Here is a 25435-nt window from a genome sequence, read left to right on the forward strand (position 1 = left end):
AGAGGAGAAAAAAAAGCTGCCGCCAGCTGCCCGAAATTGCAGCGAGTGTGTGTGGTAACTGGTAAACGTCGCAGTGATGTCAGTGCGCGAACGACGAGTGGAGCATTGGTGTTGTGGTTCGTTGACTACAATCGCCTCAACACTCTGCTCGTTCCAACTCTCAACTTATTTTTGGCATTACAGCCCATACAACCATTACTCCAGTTTAATTGTTGAGCAATTGGTGGTTCGCTCGTAACGGTAAACAGAGTGTGTGTTTTTTTTCCATGTTTTAAACTGCTCGGGTTAATTTTTTTCCCGGGGGGAAAGCCGAGTGCGTTGAGCGAGCAACAAAAAGAGGAGAGAAAACTTGGAATCATAAATAAATCGAAAATTGAGGCCTTTGTGATTGTTGAATCGAGTGCTCAGACTCAGTGCTGTGAATTCCGGTGAAGTTTTTTTTTATCGTGGCGAATGCAGTTAATGCAGTTGAACTCGTGAACTCAGAGTGGATAACTGTTGCTTCAAATATGTGGATTCATGTGCATCCAGTGATGTAACGGGTCTTGTCGTTGGCTGACTCAAGGACCAGAAGGACTCTCTTGTTGAGGACCAAGTGAGGGCCACGTGGACGCGTTGCTAGCTCCCGGAAAAATGTAGGTGAATGACATCCAACGAATTATAGATCTCAACTAACTGTACAGTTACAGTTGTTTCGATTTATTGGTATCCCACTCGGCTCGCTAGACACCAATTGCAGTGGTTTTTTTTTATCTCGGAAGGAGATTGAATTCATTCTGGCCATTTTTTTTTGCGGAGAATTTTTACTTCGCAATTTTTTATTGCAAAGGGAATTTCAAATTTTTGGTAATTGCTCTTTCATCTCCATATTTTTGTTTTTATGGTTTTTATGTTTCTTTTTTATTCGTATTAATTTATTTTTCATTGTTTTCCATGTTTTTTTTTCCAATGTTCAACATCCATCGAGACGCAACAAATCGAATTGTTTTTTTAACGTTCCGTCAGGAAGCTATCAGTTTGCACTCACGATACAACTAATTTTGACGTTTTTCGATATATTTTTAGCGCCCGAGTGGTTTTATTGAAGTTATTGATTCAGTAGTGAAATGAAATGAAATTTTTTTCATTTTGATTGAGGATTTTGTTAATTGTCTATTTATATCAAGAAACTGAAGGGAATTCCAAATTTTTGGTAATTGCTCTTCCCTCTTCATATTTTTGTTTTTTATTTCATTGAAATTTTCAATTCAGTAGTACATCAGATGGATTTCACTATCAAATATGTTTATCCATTTTCTAAAACTCGATTTTTTTTTACAAAAAAATGTGCTATATTTTGGGCTCATGAGGGAAAATTGAGAAAAAGTCATTACAACAGTTGTGGCAAAATGAAAAAACCAAACAACAATTTCCAATGTCTCTACGCTTGAAAAATAAAAAAATTGTTGAGTGCGTCCTTAAACCATCAACTTTCATCCATTTATAATAAACACATTTCACTCCATACTCAATGACATAAAACTAGCAAAAAGAAAGACACGAAGATGGATTTCCGAGGACGGGACACGGTCTATTAAAAATTTCCCAAGATTTCAGAGGCGAATGAGAACAAGAATTGCATCACAGTCGGACGCACGCGAATTTCCTCCTGCTTCCTGTGACCCTGCCATCATTTTCCTCCTCAAGCCCGGAAAAAAAATTGCTCAATAATTAATTCTCGGTCCCATTCACTCTAAAGCACGCGGAATTAATCCCGATTAGTTGATCTAGTGAGCGAGCAATTTACTCACCATTTCACCAGATGGTGGCACGCAATTCCTTTTAATAATGGAACACAACAAAATCCATATGGCTTTGTGTCACGCTCACGGGTCATTTGAGAACCACCTGGTGCCCATGACCCCTGAACTGGCTGATTTGACGTAACTGGGTCATTCCAGCGAATCCACTCCATTTTATCCTCGATTTTTAGTTCACGTTTACGGTTCCATTGGGTAATGAGCTTCCCCAGCTATGAAAATACACGGTTTAAACGGTTGTGGGCGATCGGAAGATTGTGGTAATGCAGGGGGCCATGTTTTTTGATAACTATCGCATAGATAAATGTTTAAATCACGTTGTTAACACTTCAGAGTGACGATTGTGAAAATAAAAAATAATACAACTAGTTGAGTTATGAGTGAGACCGTCCCGACAATGGAATTCGATAAAATATTGTCTGGATTTTCAAAAAAATATTCTATTTATTTATTTATTGTCGACGATATTCAAGTACTTAAGATATTTTTAAAGAATAAAATTACTTCAAATATTTCTCGTTAAACATTAAAAATTCAATTTATGCTTAAACATTGTGCAATTACTTTATTATTCAAAGTTTCAATTACGAGAAAATTGATTTAAAAAAATGATTTTTCTGGGAAATACTTGTTAACAATTTCCGGCAATTGATATCGAAAATTCAGCCAAAAATTTCAATATCGTCGCACAAAAGCCATGATTGCTGATATCAATAATGTAGATAACATTGCGAATCACTGACGCTATTAACCCTTACCTTGAAAACAACCATTCAACCAAACCAAATGTCCGATTATTCACTCAAAAGTGACTCCCCAATTTGTCAGAATGTCAACCAAAGGCCCCATAAATCATCCGTTTTATTTTAGAACAATTTGCTTCCGGAATTCAAACGTCAGCACAATGACCCAACATTTTTAGCTCTCGACCCCGTTATTTATACGTTTTACAAGGTTGGCGATTGATTGAATCGTGCAGTGAATCCCAAAACAATCTCTCATATCTATTTTTCCCCATTTTCCCTGAGAAATGTCGAGTGACCTTGAGTCCTGACGTTCTTTCTTTGGCCCTGACAGTCGACTCGAGGTATTAATCAAGTACGTCGGGCACCACCCACTCCATTCCACGTGTAAAAATGTGTGTGATTAAAAGATAAAAATGTCAATCTTCGACAATTGTCGCGAGTGCCACTTTCTGGCTGACTCTGGGTTGGGGCGAGGGGTCAAGAGAACACTCTGATGCCTCAGCCTCAAGCACTATTCACTGGCCAATTAAACTCTAATGAGATCATTTAATTATCGTTTCGTTTCGTATGCAGGGAAATCTTCCACACAGAGGAGGAAAGTTTCTGAAAGTTAGAAAAACTCGATAGATTATAGAAATGCGGCGGCGGAGTCTTAACAAGCATTATTCGGTAGATGAGAAACACTGTTGAATATTTTTGCATGAAATTTCGGCGTTTTTCCGCTGTTTTTTTAGTTTTTGCAATTTCTTATCAAGTGTTAGTTCCACTAAAATTCAAATTTAATAACTTTTTCTCTTTTTTTACAACTTGTTGAATGTTGAATTATCTAAGTTAACTACTGTGAAACAATTTGGGCTGAAATTTCTAGAATAATTCTACTACACTTCTTCCACATTCTTATCAAGTGATAGTTTCACTAAAATTTCAGACAGGTTCTTCATCACAAAATCATAATTTAATGAAAAAATTAGTGAAAATAGTAAATTTGGGTTCAATTATTTAATAAAAATTGATAGAAATCAGAAATATTTAAAAACTTAGTTTTCTCTGTGCATCATTAATAATTCAAGACTGGCAGACTAAAACTCCATAAATTTGGGGTCATCTCCAAGGTCTCTTCATGCTCTCCGAAATGAGATCACATTCACACAAATTGCATGGCCCATTTTTCTGCATAAAGCCTCGGTGGGGATGGATTCATGGTTCCTCGCCCGAGTCGAATAATTGGACCTGACAAGTTCTACTTATAGGTCGTTCCGTTCGGAACTGGATAGGTCTTGGGAAGCCTCTTCACAAGTGCTTCCGAGACCTTTCTACCTCTGGTTATGTCCCATTTCAGCACTTGTTAGGTGTAAGCAGGACTTGTATTCAGACTTTTCAAATCCTTGCCGGTCCCCGTAATTCTATGGGCCTATATTAAATCTGCGTTCATATCCCTGTTTACTCATGCGTTATTGAAATAAAAAATGCAATTATTGTTTTTTTTTTAATCTCGAAAATCGACATTTCACGAGAGGGTGGAGGGGAGATGCATGTATGCGGAGGCTTGAAATTTTTACCCAACAAGGGGAGAAGGTTGCAGAATCTATTCTAGCCACTCTTGTCCCTATGCTTGCATGCATTATCCAAATAAAAAATAAAAGTGTTAACAAATCTGACCATTGTTCCAAGTAAAAACGGAAAATCTGACCCTGTGGCCCCCGGTGAAAAAATTTTTTTTTCAGTTTTCACTTTTTCCACGTACTTTTGAGAGTTCTGAATAGCCCGTCGCTTAAATAGTTGGAATCAACGTTCACCCGGCTAAAAAATTCGATTTTGGCGAAAGTCGACTTTCCCCCTGGAAAAATCCAAGATCTGACACTTTGGCCCTCGTGACCCTTGCGACCCTTTGACCGACTTTCCCCCTGAAAAAATCCAAGATCTGACCCCTTCGGGTCCGGGTGAAAATTTTTTTTTTTCAGTTTTCACTTTTTCCACACACTTTTGAGAGTTCTGAATAGCCCGTCGCTTAAATAGTTGGAATCAACGTTCACCCGGCTAAAAAGTTCAATTTTGGCGAAAATCGACTTTCCTTCTGGGAAAACCTAAAAATCTAATAATAAATCTTTGGCTTCGGGTGAAAAACAATTTTTTTTAGTTTTCACTTTTCCCACATACTTTTGAGAGTTCTGAATAGCCCGTCGCTTAAATAGTTGGAATCAACGTTCACCCGGCTAAAAAGTTCAATTTTGGCGAAAATCGACTTTCCTTCTGGGAAAACCTAAAAATCTAATAATAAATCTTTGGCTTCGGGTGAAAAACAATTTTTTTTAGTTTTCACTTTTCCCACATACTTTTGAGAGTTCTGAATAGCCCGTCGCTTAAATAGTTGGAATCAACACTCGCCCGACTAAAAAATTCGATTTTGGCGAAAGTCGACTTTCCCTCTGGAAAAACAGAAAATCTGACTCTTTGGCTTGGGGTGAAAAAAAAATTGTATTTCGACTTTTGTCGCGCCTTCGGGGGTTTCATTGGCATCAGAATTGTTAGAAAATACAGAATCAACTTTCACTTGTCGAAAAAATTCAATTTTGGTGAAAATCGACTTTCACCCTTCACCCACGTGAAAATGAAAAATTTTTTTTCCCCTTTTCTGTCACCTCCGAGGGTTTCATTGGCATCAGGGGGTCAATAAATACAGAATCAACGTTCACTATTTTTTATTTAAACACCGCCTGCAAACGGGGAGATGAGGGTGGCTAAAATATATTCTGCAACCCTGTCTCCTCGTTGGCTACAAATTTCAACCCTCCGCATACATGCCTTCCCCTTCACCCGCTCGTAAAATCACGCGTTCTCGGTAGCATCGAGGAGGACTTCTCAGGACCGAAAAGAACTGAGGATTCGAAAGGTCTCTGGAAAAGTACGTCGCAGAACTGATTAGGACTTACCAGGTCCATTTAGGTCTGGAGAGATCTTGAAAGACCTGTGTACGTCCAATCAGAACCAAATTCTCGACTCGGGTCTGACATCACCTGAATCCCATGGTTCGTTGTGATACGTATGGTGAGAGTTACCTTACGTGCATAGGAGTTTTTTTTAATGATTATGTGTACCCCCTTTGGGCATTACGTAAACCTTCCTGAGAGACGGGATTGTGAGGAAAAAAGTGAACGGATTGGGTTAATGCGTGAGTGAGGTCACGGTTTATTGTGTGGTGACACAACCGCATGGACATTATACTATACGGGGGAATATTGGTAATACGGAAATAGAGGTTTTTTCTTTTTTATTGGCTTTACGTTGAGGAAAACTGCACACTGCCTTTGTGCACATGAGGCTAATAGTCATTTTCTTATGTTGATGGTTTATAAAAAAGTCGTATTGGTGAGGAAAGAATAGAAGAAGTTTGTGGATGTCAAGAGAAAAATTTGTTGAAAATTATCCTTGCATTTCTCGGTTTCTCCGTTTCACCGTTTCTCGGTGAAATTTTTACATTTTGTTGTATTTTCACAAAAATCTTTGTGAATAATTCCCAAAAGACTAATACCTGATATACCATTATTAAAATTAACATCTAATTTTCAATAGATTCTACTCTTTCAAATTGTTTTAGTAAAATATATGAAGAAATTGTTAATTGGGAATTGCTTTAGCTAGAGAAAGGTTTCTTGACCTTTTTCCGAAATGATTATCCGTCGAGATGAATAACCATTTAACAAGAAAGTCGAATTACATCATTCTAATTCCCCGAGTATTATCATGTGAAAGGACCGGACGTTAGCCCACCCATTCATATCACGAAAATACTGGCAACATATTTTTTTCACCGTGGCTATTCGCACTACCACACGCAGAAATTAATATATTGGTCGGCCAGAACTACAACACGCAGCGTGTGACAACATTGTCCAGTGGGGTCTAGGAGTCTCTCCTGGTTGGCGATCCTTAAAATCATCGGCGTATTTTTTTACGCAAACTATTTTTGAGTGATCAGCGACAATCTTTGTCGTCTACCTTTGATAAAAATTTTATCAATGGAACCTTGAGTGACAGATAAACGCCGAGGTCAGATGTTTCGGGAAATGATACCACTGATGAATCGAGATGATGCAATGATGCTCGCAAATAGCTCCAAGAAAATTGAAGAATTGCGAGCAGATGTGGGAGTTGCAACGAGCCCCAGATGCTCGTGCATTCCAGCCTACTAGTACGATAAATAAATTATGCAGGTAAAACAGAATGAGTCGAATTTATTTTTGAATGAATCAGTTTCACGAAATTGATGAGTCAATTTTTACATTTTTACCCGGTGAAAAAATTTTTTTTTTCAGTTTTCACTTTTTCCACATACTTTTGAGAGTTCTGAATAGCCCGTCGCTTAAATAGTTGGAATCAACGTTCACCCGGCTAAAAAATTCGATTTTGGCGAAAGTCGACTTTCCCCCTGGAAAAATCTAAGATCTGACACTTTGGCCCTCGTGACTCTTGTGACCCTTTGACCGACTTGTTTACGAACAAACGAGTTCAAAGGAAAATCGTCGAGGGTTTTCCTATTTTTTTAATGAATTAAATAATTCAATTTGAAATGATTCGTAATTCGTGATTATTTTACACAATGTTAGAAATCATTGGCTCAAATTTTAAGTACACTCCTTCGAAATTTCTATCAAGTGTCAGTTTTACCGAAATTATAAGCAATTTGCTGCTCAACAATTCGAAAATACATTCAATTTTCATTGAAATTCGAAATTTCATTTTCTTTTTTTCGCCGTTAAATTAATTTCATTTCACTAATTCACTTCTAAATTAATTGGTGATCATTAATAATTCGAGAAATACCCTGATGCATAATTGATTACATGCATTAACATACTGGTGTCCACATAACGTATTACCGTAATGTGACCTTGGAGGCTGAAACTCGATAGCCGGTTCGTTATGAAAGAGAAAGAGTGATAAAAATTCCTTCGTTGACGAGAAATGTTTTATTTTGCCCAATCAACTGCCTCTAGACTTTTTCCGAAACACTACATAACAAAAAATGCAATCATCTGATTGAGGCAGGAATTGTGGTATTGAGGTATCGAAGGAAGGAAGCGGTGGCTCCGCGCCAAATGAAAGTATTTCATTCAGCCAGCAAGGAATTTTCAGAATTTCTTGCTAAATCGATGCAGTTTTCAACTTGCCGATTTATAGCGGTCGGTTATTGTAATGATCCCGTAAATCGAAAGAGAAATTTCGTGATGTCTTGACGTTTTATGACCTCTAGAAACTTTGTTTCGAAACCTTTGAAACTTTGGGGTTTTTTTTCTGCTAAATGAACAATAAAAGGGAATTCATCGACCAGTTGATGGCTCGACCCCTAATGCACTCGCTCTCGAATCAAAAGAATAATATAATAAATTTATATCTCGAAAGTGTTTGATCAAGAGATTAATGCCAGTACTGCATATGATATTATATGGAAAATTTGGCAAAAGTGTCGGAAAATCTAGTATCTCTCAACGCGAAAAGGTCTATTTCCCTCGGTTTTTCCATTGAATTTTTCCATACGCCTTTCGTGTCTCTACCGAGGGTGTTGAAAGTTTTTTCCATCATTTTATCACTGTATACCCCCCCAAGGGGATCGATGTGTGCTGTTCATACAGGTGTGGATAATTAATGATGACAGCTGTCAAAGTTTCGCATCACGACTGCATATATAGCACACCTCGATATCACCTAGAGAGATCGCCAGACCAAGTGTTCACGTGATTTTGTGTGAAGAGGATTGCCACCTAAATTTAACACCGTTCACTTGATAAACACTTGTAACTGACAAGCCCATAATCCATTCTGCATCTTTCACCGCATCGTCTGAATCAATATTATTATTTTTGACAATGAACGGGAGACTGTAATAAACGAGTCTTCTTTATTCAGAGATATTTTTAATCGCAGCCGTATCATGACTTTTTTATTTGAAAAGGATTGATTGCTCGATAATTTTTGGAGGAGAAAAATAGATTGGAAGGTTTTTATTGATTGAGGAGTCTGTGAAATCATGAGACTTTTACTGCTTTGCTACTGAAATTGTTGTTTTTATGGGAGACTTTTCATTATTACAGGATATTTTATTCTATTATATTTTTTCAGAATTGAAATATCCTGAAAGAATAAGAAAAAATGAAAACGCAATTGTAGAGAAAAATTGATGAAAATAATGATTAAAGCATTTGAAGCATTGATTTGAAGAAAAAATGTCACTGTGTAATTTCAGATGTGCAAGTATGTCGGAGAGGGGGATGCAAGCAGCGTGCGAGGAGCCAGAGAAGAAGACCTCGCTCTATGTATTCCCAGGACCAATACCGCCCCGCGTTCCACCACTGAATCCCCTGCAATCGCCTCCAACGATAACAACGACAAATTTACCATGGTACAAAGACGTTGCAGAGGAATTCACCGAGCTAAACGAAGAGGACATGAAACGTCGGCGTCAAGGTGTACAGAGACACACGAGATCAGCGAGTCATGGGGGTGTCCTGGCGACCTCGTCGACTGGTTGGCAATCGACACTGGGATCACCAGCGAATTTTCCCACCGGGAGCATTGGGGCTGGTCGGCCCTCGGCTCTAAAAAAACCTGGACATCAGAGGGCATTCTCTCAGGGACAAGTGGTGGACGTGCAGGGCCCCGTCACTGGCCACAGCAGAGTTGGCTCCAGGACGGATTTCATTCTACCACCGGGACATCGAGAGGAGACGAGACCTGCCACTGCCAAAACACCGTCCTTTCGAGGGCACTCACGACAGGCGTCGAGGTGAGATGAAATTATTTTTTATTCATTTATTTATTTATTCCTTGAATATTCAACAGTTATGCAGTATTTAGACAAAACAAAATATATATTCACCTGAATTCTGACTTGTATCAATTCTCATAGAATAATTCAAGTGAAATTTACACTTTCCACTGATTTTATTATCAAATTATGAAACTTCAACGCCGGAATTCCCCGAAATTCCAATAAATGCTCAATAATTCAATGTGTATAATGATTATTTACCCTTCGGTGAAGGGTCGATTGACTCGTTACCCCTGCACATTAAATTTTCAGAGCTAAGAGGCTCTTGAATATGCAGGAAGAATATCTAAAATTCATGAACGTCCAATAACCAAGTGAAGAACTATGCGTTCATACATAAATAAGGGATATTAATTCTAGGTCAGAATCAATCTATACAATTCGACGTAGTGCAGCGCCACCCTGGTGGAGGCGTGCGTGGGCGAGGTGCTTCGGGTCACCCCCCGAGGAGCCAAAATTAAGGACCATCATACCAAATCACCTGGTACCACCAAAAACACCAGCGAAGAAGCACCCCAATGGCAGTCATGACAACAGGTAAAATTCGCCAATTCGAAAATTACATTTTACACAAAATTATCATTTTTTTAAAACATTCCTTGTTGATAAATGAATAATTGAAATTTGTTAAACTTTCGGAAACCTAATTTTTTTATGCATGAAATCGATTCCTGGTAAAATTCTGAGGATGAATAAATTTGTTACGATTCCGAACAAATGATTTTTATGGTGGAAAATGGATTATTTATAAATTATTTATAGAAACTGTTCGTAATTATCAAAAAAAACGTGAAAGATTCCGTAAATCGTGACATTCTTCTTTCCTTATTAAATTTAATTATTTTATTTCAAAAATAAAAGTCACTCATTATTTGGACAATGCAGCAAGACATGAAGAATGTCACACACGTCGTGATATTATATTTGTAAAATTCGTGACATTCCCCACAATCCAATTATCCCAATGTCAACAAAAAAGCTTAAAGAAGGTCAAGCCATTTGAAGTTTTAAATATATTTCCCTCGTAACCCTGAACTTCGTGGCTGTCCAGCAACATCTGACATTTACATAATCCCCATTTACCTGTTTATGTTATCTCTGAAGGGTACGCACAACAAAATACACAGCTCTGACTTTCTTACCCCGAAATCTCATGGAGCAATTTCATCGTGTCGCAAATTTGTACTTCATCTTCATTGTCCTGCTGAACTGGGTGCCAGCGATAAATGCATTCGGTAAAGAAATAGCAATGATACCAGTATTATTCGTTCTTGGTGTGACAGCACTGAAGGACTTCTTCGAGGACAGGAGAAGATATGCCAGTGATCAGCGTGTCAATAATTCAACGTGTCGAGTTTATCTCAGGTAAGATTCATTTATCGGTCTATCGACCTGTTTTTTATGTTAGAAAAATAATTGACATTTCGTGGATAGTTCAGTAGTATTATATTTATGTATTTTTATATATTTAAAGGGGGAAAAATCATGACATTTCAAAATTCACTGAAAATTCAAGGGAATGCTCAATTTTTTAGCAGCAGAATGGCGAAAATTGCCTGAATTTTCCCAATCTTCCATCATTTTCAACGTGATAGACCCGAAAATTGCGATTTCATGGAACATTCGTGAAATCAACTAGTTTATCTGTCCCAAAAATCAATATTTTTCACTTAAAATGTCCGGACTAATTTTCCAACAAAGTTAGATGACTGCGATTAAGAAAATATGTATTAAATTTCTGTGCGTGTCCCCCGACCGTTCCACGTTTCCATGAATGATAAAGTCACCATCAGATCTGGTAACATTGCCCATTCCATTATTTATCATTTGTCATCGTTGCAGCGAAAGTAATATCGATCCTGAATCATCCATTACTCGGCAATGGTCAAACGTCATTCTCTATTTTTTTTGGGTCAACAGCAAGTGAAAACGAGTTTTAAAAAACAGTTTATAACTTGTGAATTCTCATTGTCATGGAACTTTTTGCTGTGGTTCGTCAATATTTTGTTATTAAATGATAAGGAGAAACATTTGTCGATTACAAGTTTTTGTGGTGACATAAGGCTAAAGTCTATAATTTTCCCAGGTCAATCGGTATAAAGACATGGGAGGAGGTGTTTTCGTGCACATCCTCAGCCACTATGGCTGTGCAAACACCCTCCGTCGGGCACGTTTTTTTCCCTTTTATTCGACTTTAGCACGTGTAACAATTGGATTTATTCGATCGAGGCGCTGATAGTTTCTCCGTCGTTGAGGTTGCACGAACTCTCTATGTGGGGTGGCAACTGACCACAATACAGGCCTGGTGCTTCGGTATGACCGGCTGTGTCGTAGACTTCATTCATAATGCAATCCAATCGGACGGGGGTTCATGTGTGGGCCCTGACGTGTAATGAAAAAATTTATTGATCGTGAATTCCTTTAATTTCAAGCGGGGGTTCACCTTGCCTCGGCGCAGGCCCTTGAACCTTTCAAGGGTTTTCGTATGTTTTTATTCTCCTAGAGGTGTGAAGATCTTATTGAACAGGTGCTGTAGAAGTATATGGACCTAAACCTTCCTCCCTATTGGGTTTATGTTTGTGGAACATATATAAGACACATATATCCAACATATAGACATATATTGTACATATAAGTGAATATAGATTAAATATATGCGGTATGATTACAATATATGTCACATATATGTCTACCTATATGTTGTTTCCGTTCGGGACGCTTTACGATGATTAGATATCAGTCTCAAAATTGAGCGAAAATGCCTCTTTCCATCGCTAAAACATAATCAGGCCCCTGAACCCAGTAATTCCCAGTTCACTCATTCCCTGACTCATAATTTTTCGACAAGATAACCCAAGCCTTGTTCGCTATTAAACATTCCCTCCGAGTATTCATAATTCACCGGCGATTTGTTTAATTCCCATACAATCACTCACCCAATACCCAAGTGTCTTCGCATTAACAATTCATGGTGTGTATCATTCATTGATAATCTCGATTCCCATCCACCCTATTCACTTATCAACACGTGAGCCCCAACTACCTGTTATATGGAACATTTTCATGATGATAGTACACGTGCGTGAGACATACGTGCAGGAGGAATCGAACAGAGTGACAGAGACCCACTTACCTTTCCTGGCATCTGTGTTATTCGACCTTTACCTACATAACGCATGCAAGGTTCTCCCCTTTCAGTTTTTCCCCTCGCGCAAGTGATTGAAAAATATGTCGTCTAATAGAGCTACTGTCACCCCGACGAATTAATTCGCTCTAATGAATCGAATGAATTTTTCTCAATGTTAAAAAATCGATGAGAATTATTTCTCACACAGGCCTTGATGGAATATGGGTGCAAGTGAATAAATAAATGTGGCAAAGCAATCAGATACTTTATTAAAATCTTTTTATTTGCGCGAGGAAGGCACGTCTGTACTTGAGGACAGTTGTCCTGAGACTGGAGGCGATAACCAAGTGAAAATTCTCACTGGGAGAACGACAATCAAAATAATAAAGTTTTACGACTCAAGAGGACACAGTCCTTCTTCTTCTTCTTCTTCTCTACATTTCCAATTTTCTGTTCTGTTAAGTAAATAATAAATCTTTGTAGAGTAGTTGTTGTATTTTAATAAAAGAGCTGTGCTCTAATATTCCAACAGACCTCGATAGGCTTTTTTTTAATACCGGTGCTGCAGAGCTTCCAGTGACGTCACCAGTTGCATCAGCAGTATCTCCCACCTATCGGTATTACTTCTGTCGCCGCATCACGTTTGACAAACGGGACACGTTTTATTAGAATTCGTCACTGGGGCTCACTACAAATATCATTAACTCTTTTCACACTATCAATTTAATGTTGAATGTTTAATTCATGGGGTGACCTGTGACACTGTTTCCAGTGGTTGTAATTAATGCGGAATCACGTTCTTATGTGGAGTAGGCAAAGAGTCTCATACGAATTAGGGTGCAGGCCTTTTATGAAGAGCTGTAATTTTTCCAGGGGGAAAGGAGTTGGTTTTTAAGGGAAACATGCCACTGATTTTCACGCATACATGCCAGATTATTTTCATGTGAATGGGGGTGGGGTTATCGAAATTATCAGTGAATAATATACACCATGAATTGGTAATGAAGACATGATAAGAGAGAAGGGAGGGACATATTCTCAAGTAATTGTAATTGAATGTGAAATTTCATGGGTTGATGACTAGGAATTTTTCAGGGGGTGACATTGGGGGTGAAATTCCAAATTTTGTAACATCAGGAAGACGAAAATTTCCCAATTCCTTGCATTTTTGGTCACAACACGAATATATAGTACCAAATTACGCTGAATTGTCCATTAATTGAAAATTCTAAAATTTATTTACCTGATTTTTATTCATTTTTATGGAGTAATTAAATTTTAGTTTACATTCCATTGGTTTTTCAATCAAATTGTGAATTTTCGATGACGAAATGCCTAGAAATCTCTAACACTAGGGGTCGAGGGGACAAAATGAATACTTAATTATTTTAAAAAATAATTTTTTTAATGGCATAATTTCTTTTTCCTTGAAAAATATACTTTTTTCGCTTTATAATGAGCCCAGTATGATCTCAATTGTTGAATTTGTTCCCGAGTTACGAATATTTAAAAAATGTCCGAAGTAGGTATTTATTTTGCCCCACCTCCTAAAATGTCATGAAATTTTTTCTAAATTGTATTCATTGTGGCTCGCGACACTATTTCAAGCGCTAGTAATTAATGCAGAATCACGTTCCTGAACGAATCAGACAAAGACTCCCATACAAGACTCAAAGACTCCCATGCTATTGAGATCTCTCATAAAGAACAGTGATTTTTTGTTTCAAACAAAACATCACATAAAATGTTTTTATGCCTTATTTTCCTCTGCTTTGTTTCTTTCTCAGGGGGTTCTGTTATTCCAGCCAAAACATTTGTGTTTGAAATATTTCCACAGAGGTGTCGAAATTGCGTGACAGCCTTCAAATGTCTGCATCAAATGGAAAATGATTTTTTCGTCAATATTTTCATATGATTCCACGTGTGTCACCACCGCTTTCATTACTGTTTACGTGCAATTGAGGCCAAGTTGATGATGAATTTGCATGTCCAAGATTCAGTTTTATCTAAAATTCCATACGGTTCATCATTATTCAGTAATGAAGAACAACAATGCCATCGGCGTTGCTTCATTATCAATCCAATAACAGAATTACTGCAGTCGTTTGATTTTCCACGCTACTGTGGACTGATTCCCTTCAAATATCAAGCCCTCCCGAATAAATCGATAGCTCCTATCATCCATTGGCAAAGGTGATGTACGTAAAATATTGAACAAACATTGGTATCAGCCTGGAAAATAACATTCCCCCCCTTTTTTTCCACTTTGTCAACCGATAGAGCAGACGTAGATACGTCAATTTTATATCTGAACAGGGTTGCATGTTAATTTTGTTGAGCAAACAGAGATAAATCCGATGAAACTATTCACTGTTGGGATTTTACTACTGAAATTTCGAATAAACATGATTTAAAATCGTAAAAATTCCATCGAATTTGATGTTTAAGATGCGCCAAAAGAATTCTCAGCCAAAAGAAGATGGAAAAATGGCTTTAAAAAATTAAACGATGGCTTGAAAAATTTGGTCAATCTTTTCAATTCAAAGTCACATTGTTGAAAATTCAAATGCTGTAAAAAAATTTTTAGCAAATTAATTTGCAATTAATAAAATTTGGATTGTTCAATTCATTCGCAATTGAATGAAGTATTGAGTTCAAGTCACTCGAGATTTTGAAAGCACACACCCATATGCCGCCCGTATGTGTACCCAGTCCCCCTGATGAATCGTTTCTACGTCCTTGAAACACTGATCTATGAGTTGGATACCTATTCTCACCCACATACAATAAAATCACATGATTTTCCATGCTTGATCGGTTTCGATTACTGGAAACGGCCTCCCAAACCCGTTGCAACCGTATAATTCTGTTAAAAAAATAGACCGATAAATCATGACGTAACGTCTTATCCAGAGATTCATTTGAAGCGAATAAAGGATTATTATTAGATGTTAGTTTATTCGTTATCTTCACCATGTAAACAATTTTCATCGCTAAGTGATAAAAACTATTTATTTAATTCAATGTCGACAATATTTGACTGAAATTTGGACGGTTCCATTGAAATTTCAAGGAATTTCGTAATTGAAAATTCACAATTTGCTGAAAAAATTGATGAACCGTTTTTATCAAAAGGTTTTTCTTATTGTTGCATGAAAATTAATAAAAATGAAGGCAATTCACTTAATTCAGACCATTTGAAATAGTTTTTCTTATTTTTCAAATGGAATTATTCAATTCAAATAAACCATTTCTCTGAATTTCTTAAATTACTATTAAAACTTCACCATTAATATATGTCATTAATTTTGATATTAATGCAATGTTCCAAAATAATGTAATTTTTCGTGCAGTAATTGCATTTTCCGCAAAACTCCTGGGAATTTCTACCAGATTTTTCTTCCCAACTTTCCTAAATTGAAATGTTAATAACTAGCATTTACATCTCCACGATAATTTTCATTCTCCCCTGATGTCTCCTTGTTACCTAAAGATGTAGATGTAGAGGCACGCGGAAGTGAACGTGGGATCACCTGAATCCCCCAGGCTTACGTGTTTCAATGATACCTATGTCTTTGCTTACGTACAACCAGAAAAAACAGTTTCGTTAATGTAGGAAATATCACAGGAAGTGGATGCAAAACGTTAAATCATCTTCGATGAGTTTGAGGTCTTGGTCTTGGTCTCGGTAGAGTGCTGCAAGTCGATCAATGGCGCGTGACCCGACTCTGTGACGAGGGACGAGGTGCCAGAGACATTTCACTTCTTGACTTGCCATTATCAGGTAGATTGAATTAAAAAAATGTGGGAAATAACGCTGGGACCGGTTCAGTATCGGTCTCGCTCTGGAGTCGTAACCCTTCTGAGAGCTGCGTCAAAAGTCTCTAGCTCATCGAGTCTAGTTTAATTCAGAAGGAGAAAACAATACGTACGAAATAATTTATAGAAAAAGCGAGCGAATCAGTTCGACTGAAAAAAAATTCTATTTGATTTTTATAGAACTTTTTATTAAACTTTTATTTACTTTTGATATTTCCATACAATTTTTTCTACTGAGACATTTTCCATAGAAATTCCTTGAAATGAATTTTTTTTTACGATTTCATGTTAAATTCAATTCAAAATTGGAAATTGAAATTTCTCATCCTCCTCTTACCTAAATTTCCATAAATTCCCAACAATTATTGATTATCTTGAGAATTGATTACTGAAAAAAAATCGAAAAGAAAGACCAGTCTAGCTGGCGTTGGAACCCTCCTGAGATGATCTGCATTATAATCGAGTCTAGCTCACCCAGTCCAGTTTACTTCGTTACAAGCATTAACGATTCAGTGGTTCTAATAATGAACATCCCCGTGGCTCCTAAATGAAGCAGAGAACCCCTCTGATGGATAAATCATCTAATAACGTTTTCTCGATCATTTATCGGTCTTATAAATACGACCTTTTCCAGTTGATATGAACTCTTCGGGTCGACGTGACGTTTTCTCAGGGGCAATTGTCAATTTGATTGATTCCCAAGTTTTCTTCATGGAACGAACGGAAAAAATATATCTGAACTCTGTTTTTTTCTCCGCGGGCACATGCATCGAGGGAGTTGAGGCTCATTTCATTTTTCCAATGTTTGCACGTGTCCAACTTGGGAACTAGTAGTGCTTCTCTCAGAAATTCATTCAGTGGATGATAAATTTAATTAGAATAGGTTTTGTGGACTTTTTCAATCATTTCAGGGTCATAATTTTTTATCTTCGAGTGGTCCTCAAGGGCCTGACCTGATTAAAGATGATAATATTCTTTTTTATAATAAAATAATTAATAATATTGGTATTTATAATAAATATAAATAATCAATTCATTTGATCCTCGAGTTGAGTTCCTAACGTGATTAAAGATGATAATAATCGATGGTGAGTGGGCAATATTTTTTTTATTCTTTGATTATGGAATTGATGTAGCGAAATTTTTATGAAAAAATCAACTTTCATTTGAAATTGTTACACAGAGGACTTCCCCCTGTGAAAATTATTCTTGTGAATTATTTGATCTATTGATTAAACAATTAATAATCTTAATATTCATAATGAATATAAATAATAATATTACGTAATTAATTAAAAATCTAATTGTTTTGTGTTCTCAGTGAAGTAGATCGTTACGCAAAAGTTCCGTGGAAAGACGTGAAGGTCGGTGATCTCGTTCATCTGTCTAACAATGAAGTAGTGCCAGCTGATATCCTCCTGCTCCGCAGCAGTGATCCCCAGGGATTTGCCCTCCTCGACACGTGCAATCTCGATGGCGAGACTAATCTCAAGCAACGACAGGTGGTGCGCGGTTTTTTGGACCTCCAGGACACCTTCCAACCGTCAAAATTTCGATCGGTCGTCGAAGTTGATCGGCCAAGCACGAAGATCTACAGGTGAGTGATGGTTTCTCAGTGATTTGAGTTCCTTTGTCCTGGCAAATCACTGAATGGGGTATTCAACAGGTTTTACGGCGCAGTTGTGCACCCTAATGGCGCGAGAGTGCCGGTTACCACGGAGAATCTTCTGTTGAGGGAATGCCTATTGAAGAACACCGACTTTGTCGAGGGCATTGTCGTTTATGCCGGTCATGAGACCAAGGCGATGCTCAATAATGGGGGACCGAGGTATAAAGTAGGTATCCGATCATTAAATACTAATTTAGGTATTGTCGAATTTTTTAGTAAAACAAATTATTTTGCAGAGCAAAATGAAAATTTTTTTCGCATCCGGATGGATGGATCAGCCATTCGTTATTAGCGATTTTTAATAATGACAAAATTGCATGCAATTTCTTGAATAGTTAAGGACATTGCAATTGCAATGGTCCATATAATTCTGAAATGATTGAAAATTTTGAGGATTTAGTCGACTATCGTTTTGGATTCTCAATCTTTTGAAAATTCATTTGAATTTAATGTTCGACTTTTAGAATAAAATCTTTTTGGGTAAAATTTCGGACATTGAAATTTCAAATTTCATCATTCTTCCTCCTAAATTGAATTCAGACTACTAAATTGCCCATGACAACGCATTTTTTCCTAATAGCGTATCAAAACCCTGAAAAACATTAAACTTTGATTTCCCAAGCGATCAAGACTGGAGCGACAGATGAATTTGGACATAGTCTGGTGTGTAGTGATCCTAGTGGTCCTCTGCATCGTGGGTGCAGCTGGCACTAAATTCTGGCTCTCGACATTCACAACCGACGCCCCAGTTCCTTTCCTTCCCTCCTTCAAAGAGCCCATTTATGAGGGCATGCTGACATTCTGGACATTCGTGATAATTCTTCAAGTGATGATACCCCTGAGCCTCTACGTGACCATGGAGATGGCCAAGGTGGGGCAGGTATATCACATCGGTCACGATGCGTCACTCTTTGATCCTGAGACTGGACGCAAGGCTGAGTGCAGAGCCCTCAACATTACTGAGGAACTGGGTCAAGTGGGTAACCCAGTGATTAATTAAATTTATCGAACATTCAGACAATTCAAATGATACTCTCATCCACAGATACAGTACGTCTTCTCGGATAAAACTGGAACATTAACGGAGAATAAGATGATATTCCGCAGATGTGCTGTGGGTGGTCAGGATTATGGACATCGCGGTGAGGATGAGAATATCCTTGCCTGCACCAGATTGAAGGAGGATTTATTGATTGGCAATGCACGTCATCGGCTCCAAGAGTTTCTCATACTATTGGCCATTTGTAATACTGTTGTTGTTAATACTCAGCCACATCATGACCTCATGAATTCCAGTGGTGTCATCGAGGAGCCACAGAAGAATGGGGCTGCTATGAGGTAATTTTTATTCCCAGAAATCATTATTTAAATACAATTTCTCATTTTTTATTCACCTAACGTAAATATCAAACTATTCAGAGAGTTATTTCATATGAATTGAGTAAAAATTGTGTTTCAAAATATTTTTCTGTCTAGTTGGTTTGTTTTTTCGTTAATTTAATGAAACCCAGACAATTCCAAGTTTGACCAAGAATTTCTTATATTTCCTCTCTTCAATAAAATATCTATTAGAACAGAAAATTATAATTGAATAATGCAAGCCAAGTGTATAGTTTTGAATATAAATATACGAAAAAAAACAAACAGAATTCTAATAAAACTTCAAATGATGACAATTAATTCCTGAAAAATGTGAATTTAAATTGAATTAAAAATAAAAACTCTATCAATAATTCCTTTAAATTTCAACAGGTATACTCGCCTCTCCGAATCCCGAAGTACCACTCCTCCACCGCCCCCAGCGCCCTCAGCAGCCCCTCCGGCCCAAGAGCCCCTGGAACCCCTGGAGCCCCTAGCAATAAGCGTAGCAAATCTCCCCACAAAGATATCTCGTCCACGTCTCCTCAACGTCCCCACAATTCCCAGTTTGAACATCGGCCTCCTCCGGAAGCACTCGCCGATCGGAGCCCGAGGGAGTCCATCCTCCCCCAATGCTCGTGGAAACACCTCCCTGGGCTCCGAATCACCCCCTCCAATCTACGAAGCAGAGAGCCCTGACGAGCTGGCCCTGGTGTACGCAGCAAAAGCCTACGACGTCAAGCTCATCAAGAGAACAGCTCGCAGCGCTGTCATATCACTGCCCGACAAGTCAACCCTGGCATTCGAAATTCTTCACGTTCTACCTTTTGACTCCAGCAGAAAGTGCATGTCAATAGTCGTCAAACATCCTCACACTGACGAAATAGTTTTGTACACGAAAGGGGCCGACTCAACTCTCCTCTCGTCCCTCACGTCATCGGAGGAAGAGTCACCAGCAACAGTTAAAATTCGCCAGCTCCTTCACTCCTACGCTAGACAAGGGCTGAGAACCCTGGTGATGGCGAGAAGAACCCTGTCATCCACTGAGTTCGAGGCATGGAGACAGAGGCATTCAGAGGCTGAACTGGCTAATGACAATCGTGAGAGGAGGATCAGAGAATCTTTTTCATCTCTGGAGGCCCATTTGACACTTGCTGGAGCCACTGGAATCGAGGACAAGCTCCAGCAGGGGGTGCCAGAGGCAATGGCAGCCCTCGTTGCAGCTGGAATTGTCGTTTGGGTGCTGACTGGGGACAAACCAGAGACTGCTGTCAACATTGCCTACTCTGCCAAGCTTTTCTCACCTGCTATGCAGTTGCTGAGGCTCCAGGCGAGGTCAAAGTCAGTGGCTGAGGGCCTGATTCACGGGTTCCTGGAGGCCATCAGGATGGACACTGGGAGGATCAATGAGGCTGCCTCTGAGACTAGAACTTCTGGGGCTGATGAGGTTGACAGGGTTGCCCACAGGATTGGAGCACCCTGGCAGAGACAGAGGGCTCTTGTTGTTGATGGAAAAACACTGACTTTCATTCTGGATCCAAGGTCTGGGCTCACTGCACCCTTTCTGGAGCTCACCAGGAGTTGCTCGAGTGTTCTTGCCTGCAGAGCTACTCCTCTGCAGAAGGCTTATATCGTCAGGGTTGTCAAGGAACAGTTGGGGATGAGAACTCTCGCCATTGGGGATGGGGCCAACGATGTCAGCATGATTCAGACTGCTGATGTGGGCGTTGGGGTCTCGGGGAGGGAGGGGACACAGGCTGTTATGGCTTCTGATTTCGCTATTGCCAGGTTTCCCATGCTCACTAGGTTACTGCTACTTCATGGACACTGGTGCTATGATAGACTTGCCAGGATGATACTTTATTTTTTTTATAAGAATGCCATGTTTGTCTTCCTGATTTTTTGGTATCAGGTGAGTTTGACTATTTTTCTTTCTAGTTTCTATTAAAAAAATTAATATTATTTTATGAATGAGTGATTGAAAAATTTACAATTTGTTAATCAATCGGTCTTTATAATCAAATAACTTTCATAACAATGGCAATCAATACTAAAAGAGAATTAAATTTGATAAGAATAATTTGAATGAACTTATAATTATTTTCTTTTATTAACTATTAAAGCAGCAATAAAAAAATCTTTAAAATGATAATGAAAAATGAATTTCTTTTTCTAGCTTTATTGCGGATTTTCGGGCACCGTAATGATTGACCAAATGTACCTGATGCTCTACAATCTACTATTTACCTCACTGCCGCCACTGGCGATTGGAATCTACGACAGAATAGCATCACCAAATATTTTACTGACATCACCCGAGCTCTACAGTCGAGGAAGACTTGGGCTTGTTTACAAACCCCATTCGTTTTGGATTACAATGGCTGATGCTTTGTATCAAAGCATCATTATATTCTTTGTCACAGAAGCTGTAAGTTTTTATTTTGAGTTTTTTCTTTACTTCATAAAATTTAATACATTTATAAATTGAAGTTGCAAAAGGTCCTCATAAAAATTTTTCGTTGCCTGTCTACAATTCCAAATGTTCAGGAAAAAAATCCTCGTTGAATTAAATTGTCTTGTTTCTAATTTTCTAATGCTGCTGTATTTCAGGCTTATCATGATTCCGATGTCGACATCTGGGAGTTTGGAACCACAATAACTACCTCCTGTATTTCCGTAATGCTTATTCATGTCTCCCTCGAGATCAGATCATGGGTGAGTTGTAAATTTGAAAACCGACAAGTTCAGTTTATATTAATTAATGTTGAGTTGTGGGAGCCATTAGAACTTATCATTCTGGTTTGAAATTGGGTTACAGACGATTATACATGTCGGCACGATACTGGCATCACTAGGACTATTTTTCGGATTCTGCCTGTTATACAATATAATCTGTGTGAGCTGCATTGGACTACCGGGGTCGTACTGGGTGATGCCAGTGGCTATTTCAAGATGGGTGTATTGGCTTACTGTGTTGCTTGCCTCCGTCCTTGCCACATTACCGAGGTAAATCGATATTTTAATTATTTTATTGTCCATTATCACCTTGACATGATAATCACATGCTTGAAAATGTGAAATAAAAAATGTCGAAATAAAATATTTTAATTGGAGCTAGAAAATAATTTTTACTCGACTTGAAGTAAAAATTATTTTGCTTCATTATTTTGTTTTATTATTTTTCTCAAAAAATGAGGCTTTCATCCATCAATGATTGAGGTTTCATTTATTCCCCTGATAAAATAGAAATATTGAAATAATAAACATTATTTTATTTTTCCAGACTCGTTTACAAGACTGTAAAGAATACAGTGACACCAGACATGATTCAACGTGCGAAATTACACTATCGTATGAAACGTAATCGTGCAACTGATGATTGCCAACAGGGAGTAACAGGAAGAGGTGAGCGTGGTCTAGTCGCTGGTTGGTCGCGTTCCACACAACACGCGACCATAAGGTAACAATTGTGGGTAATTTTTCATGTCGATCATGCTTCTTAATACGCTGAATCGATTACCAGATCAGAGATCGACAATATTTTTGTCAAACATGCGGATTATTCATGCTATTAATGAGTAATAAGAAAAACTACTCGTCATTACATCGTAAATACTCAATTGAGGATATCAATTAAATGCATATTTTTTAATACAATAACAATTGATAATCAAATCTCAAATATTTCCAGTAAATTTTGCGATTAATTAAAAAAATCGATGCCTATGAGATTAATTTGAGAAAATAAAAATAATTAACAGGATTCGGTTGGAGAGACTCGAATGGAAGAAAAGAATTTAATTTGATAGTAATATATAATTAATTGCAATTTGTTGAACAATAGTCCTGATGGACAATTGGTTCACATAATTTGAATGAACTCATCATTTTTAGTTTTTCATTAAACGTTATGATGAGAATGAAAAATTAATTTCACTCGATTATTAATTACAGGAATAATCGCAATATAATTTTTTGTTGACCATCATTATTAGAATAAAAAATAAATAATGGATAATAATGAAAAATAACGCCATGAAAGCATGAAGAACTGAAAAACCGCACATTCTCCCTCTGACACTGAAATTTCACCGATTTTTCTGTTTCACTTCCAGACCTGGAGCTTACGGAAGCAAGGGCAATGTCCTAACGACCATAGTTGCCTGAAAAACTCGACCAAAATGAAACTAGAGTGCAGGAAAAACTGGAGTCGAGAGTCAGGAGAAACTATTTTTCAGTAGGAAAAAACGAAGTTATTATTTTCAAACAAAATGAAATAGAGAAATTAATTTCATGGTTGAAAGCCATGATTTAAAAATGAACATAATGTGCCAGACTGAGTGTCACAGACAAGACTCGCTTTGAAATACTGCATTTAGATTTTTTAATAATTAAAAGTAAATTGAAAATCACATCTGCCTAATTGAAGTGTACGAGAGCAGTCACATGACCTCTGATTATTCTCTTTTATCAGCAAATTTTTCTTGATTATCCTTTGTACTTGTTTATTTGCGAAATGATGTGGCCTTCCAATGCCTCCCCTACATGGGACTGCTGTTCGTTGCATTTGGCTGTGACTATTAAAGGGGACCAAGTCTTTAAATTAATTAATGAGGGAGTGAAATACGTGTCAACGTTGAGTGATTGAGGAGAGATGAGGCAAACAGGGAAATGTCGATTTATTGATACATTTTGAAAATGAGTAAACAGTAGTCAATATTACGGTGTGAGAAGTTCTCTCCCACTGGGATGATGCATTTTTTATCCTTATTTTCTCGCTTTTTTGTACATTGAATCATGCTGTTTTAGATTAGAGGAGAGTGGGGGCTTGCTAAAATCGATTTAATTAAATTTACACTATCTTTCGAGCAAATGATGTGATTCAGGTGAATTTAGTGTCATTTTAGTAAGCAAAATATTAGTGATCACTTGCTATTTCTGAGGCATTAAACGTGACAAGTGAAATTAATTTAAGAAAAAAATCTTTTATTAAAATTGTAAAAGTGAATAGTCGACACTTCTTCATTTTTAATCAGCTAAAATTAAATTGGAAATATCTGTTGTAATTTTGCTGAAAAGGGAAAATTAATTAACAGTATTTAGGCGTGAGAAGTAATTATTAAAAATAGTAATGACGCTAATTCGTTAAATTTCAATCTATCAATATCAAATTAATGCTGATTAAGCGTCTATTATCCCCTGCTCTCCCTATTTTCTCCACAACGCGCGTCTGGGTTTTAGTTTAAAATTTAGTTTACTTGTCTGAAGTATTTCTTTTTCTCCAATGAATGCATGTGTGTTCGAACAATCCTAGATATTTAAAGAAAACAACCACCTAAGCTCTTGGAATCAACGTTCTTTTGATTAATATAGAGGTATAATTAATACATGTTAAGTTTTACATAAACCCGAATTTTAATGTACGTGAATTTTGAAGAAATTAAGTAACGTATTTAAGAAATTGTTACGAACCATTGATAAATGTTACTCATGATGTGGGGAATTAGGGAAATTCTTCATCATCATGATTTTTTGATAACGAAAATTAGACAGACGAGACGAAAATTTTATGGGTCATTGTTCGTTGTAGGAAATATATTCAGGTATAATGTTCAAATTTGGGGAGAACTAACGTTGGCGTTGTTGAAATTTTAAGACAATTGGAGGTAATTGTTGGAGATGAGAGAGGGTGGAAAGCACTGACGTGTACATACATTGTATAGATAAAATAAATATTCATATATATTTTATTCCAGTGTTTACCTATTGATTGGGGCGGTGAACCCATTTGTTAATCAGTGAATATGCAGGAGGTAAACTATTGTGTAACTCTTGTTCTCATAGCTCATTCAGTAATTCAAATTAATTCAAAACCATTCGAGCGAAATAATTCTCAGTTTATGGCAATTGCAGTTCACATTTGAGTGAAAATTTATTCATGATTTTCTATTCAACATTTTTTGTGATTTTGACTGATGGTCAGTTTCTCGGTATCTAAGACAGATAGCAAATTTTTTGCTGTCAACTTTTTTTGTGGAGCGGATGAAAAATGTCTGTAGAAAATATCTCACTAGAAAAAGTGTATCGAAA

The 25435-nt window shown here is 37.5% G+C and overlaps 1 protein-coding gene across 3 annotated transcripts; it reads left to right on the forward strand.

Moving 5' to 3' along the window:
- Positions 1 to 90: 90 nt before the first annotated feature.
- Positions 91 to 25095, forward strand: LOC107045376 (probable phospholipid-transporting ATPase VA). Of its 3 annotated transcripts, none has more exons than XM_015267653.1 (14): positions 91 to 635; positions 8787 to 9326; positions 9732 to 9908; positions 10476 to 10736; positions 17639 to 17914; positions 17984 to 18152; positions 18609 to 18962; positions 19032 to 19324; positions 19739 to 21257; positions 21522 to 21773; positions 21956 to 22060; positions 22164 to 22351; positions 22629 to 22814; positions 23461 to 25095. In XM_015267653.1, exons 2-13 carry the CDS (start codon positions 8797 to 8799, stop codon positions 22807 to 22809), a joined length of 4305 nt encoding a protein of 1434 aa, XP_015123139.1. In that variant the 5' UTR covers positions 91 to 635; positions 8787 to 8796; the 3' UTR covers positions 22810 to 22814; positions 23461 to 25095. The 3 variants fall into 3 exon arrangements, with proteins under 3 accessions (XP_015123139.1, XP_015123138.1, XP_015123140.1); XM_015267652.1 differs by having other exon boundaries at positions 22629 to 22805; XM_015267654.1 differs by having other exon boundaries at positions 22629 to 22750.
- The last annotated feature ends 340 nt before the right edge of the window (positions 25096 to 25435 follow it).

The sequence above is a fragment of the Diachasma alloeum genome, unplaced genomic scaffold (assembly GCF_001412515.2).
Source record: "Diachasma alloeum isolate Michigan unplaced genomic scaffold, Dall2.0 Dall_scaffold_00914, whole genome shotgun sequence".
NCBI classification, from domain to species: domain Eukaryota; kingdom Metazoa; phylum Arthropoda; class Insecta; order Hymenoptera; family Braconidae; genus Diachasma; species Diachasma alloeum.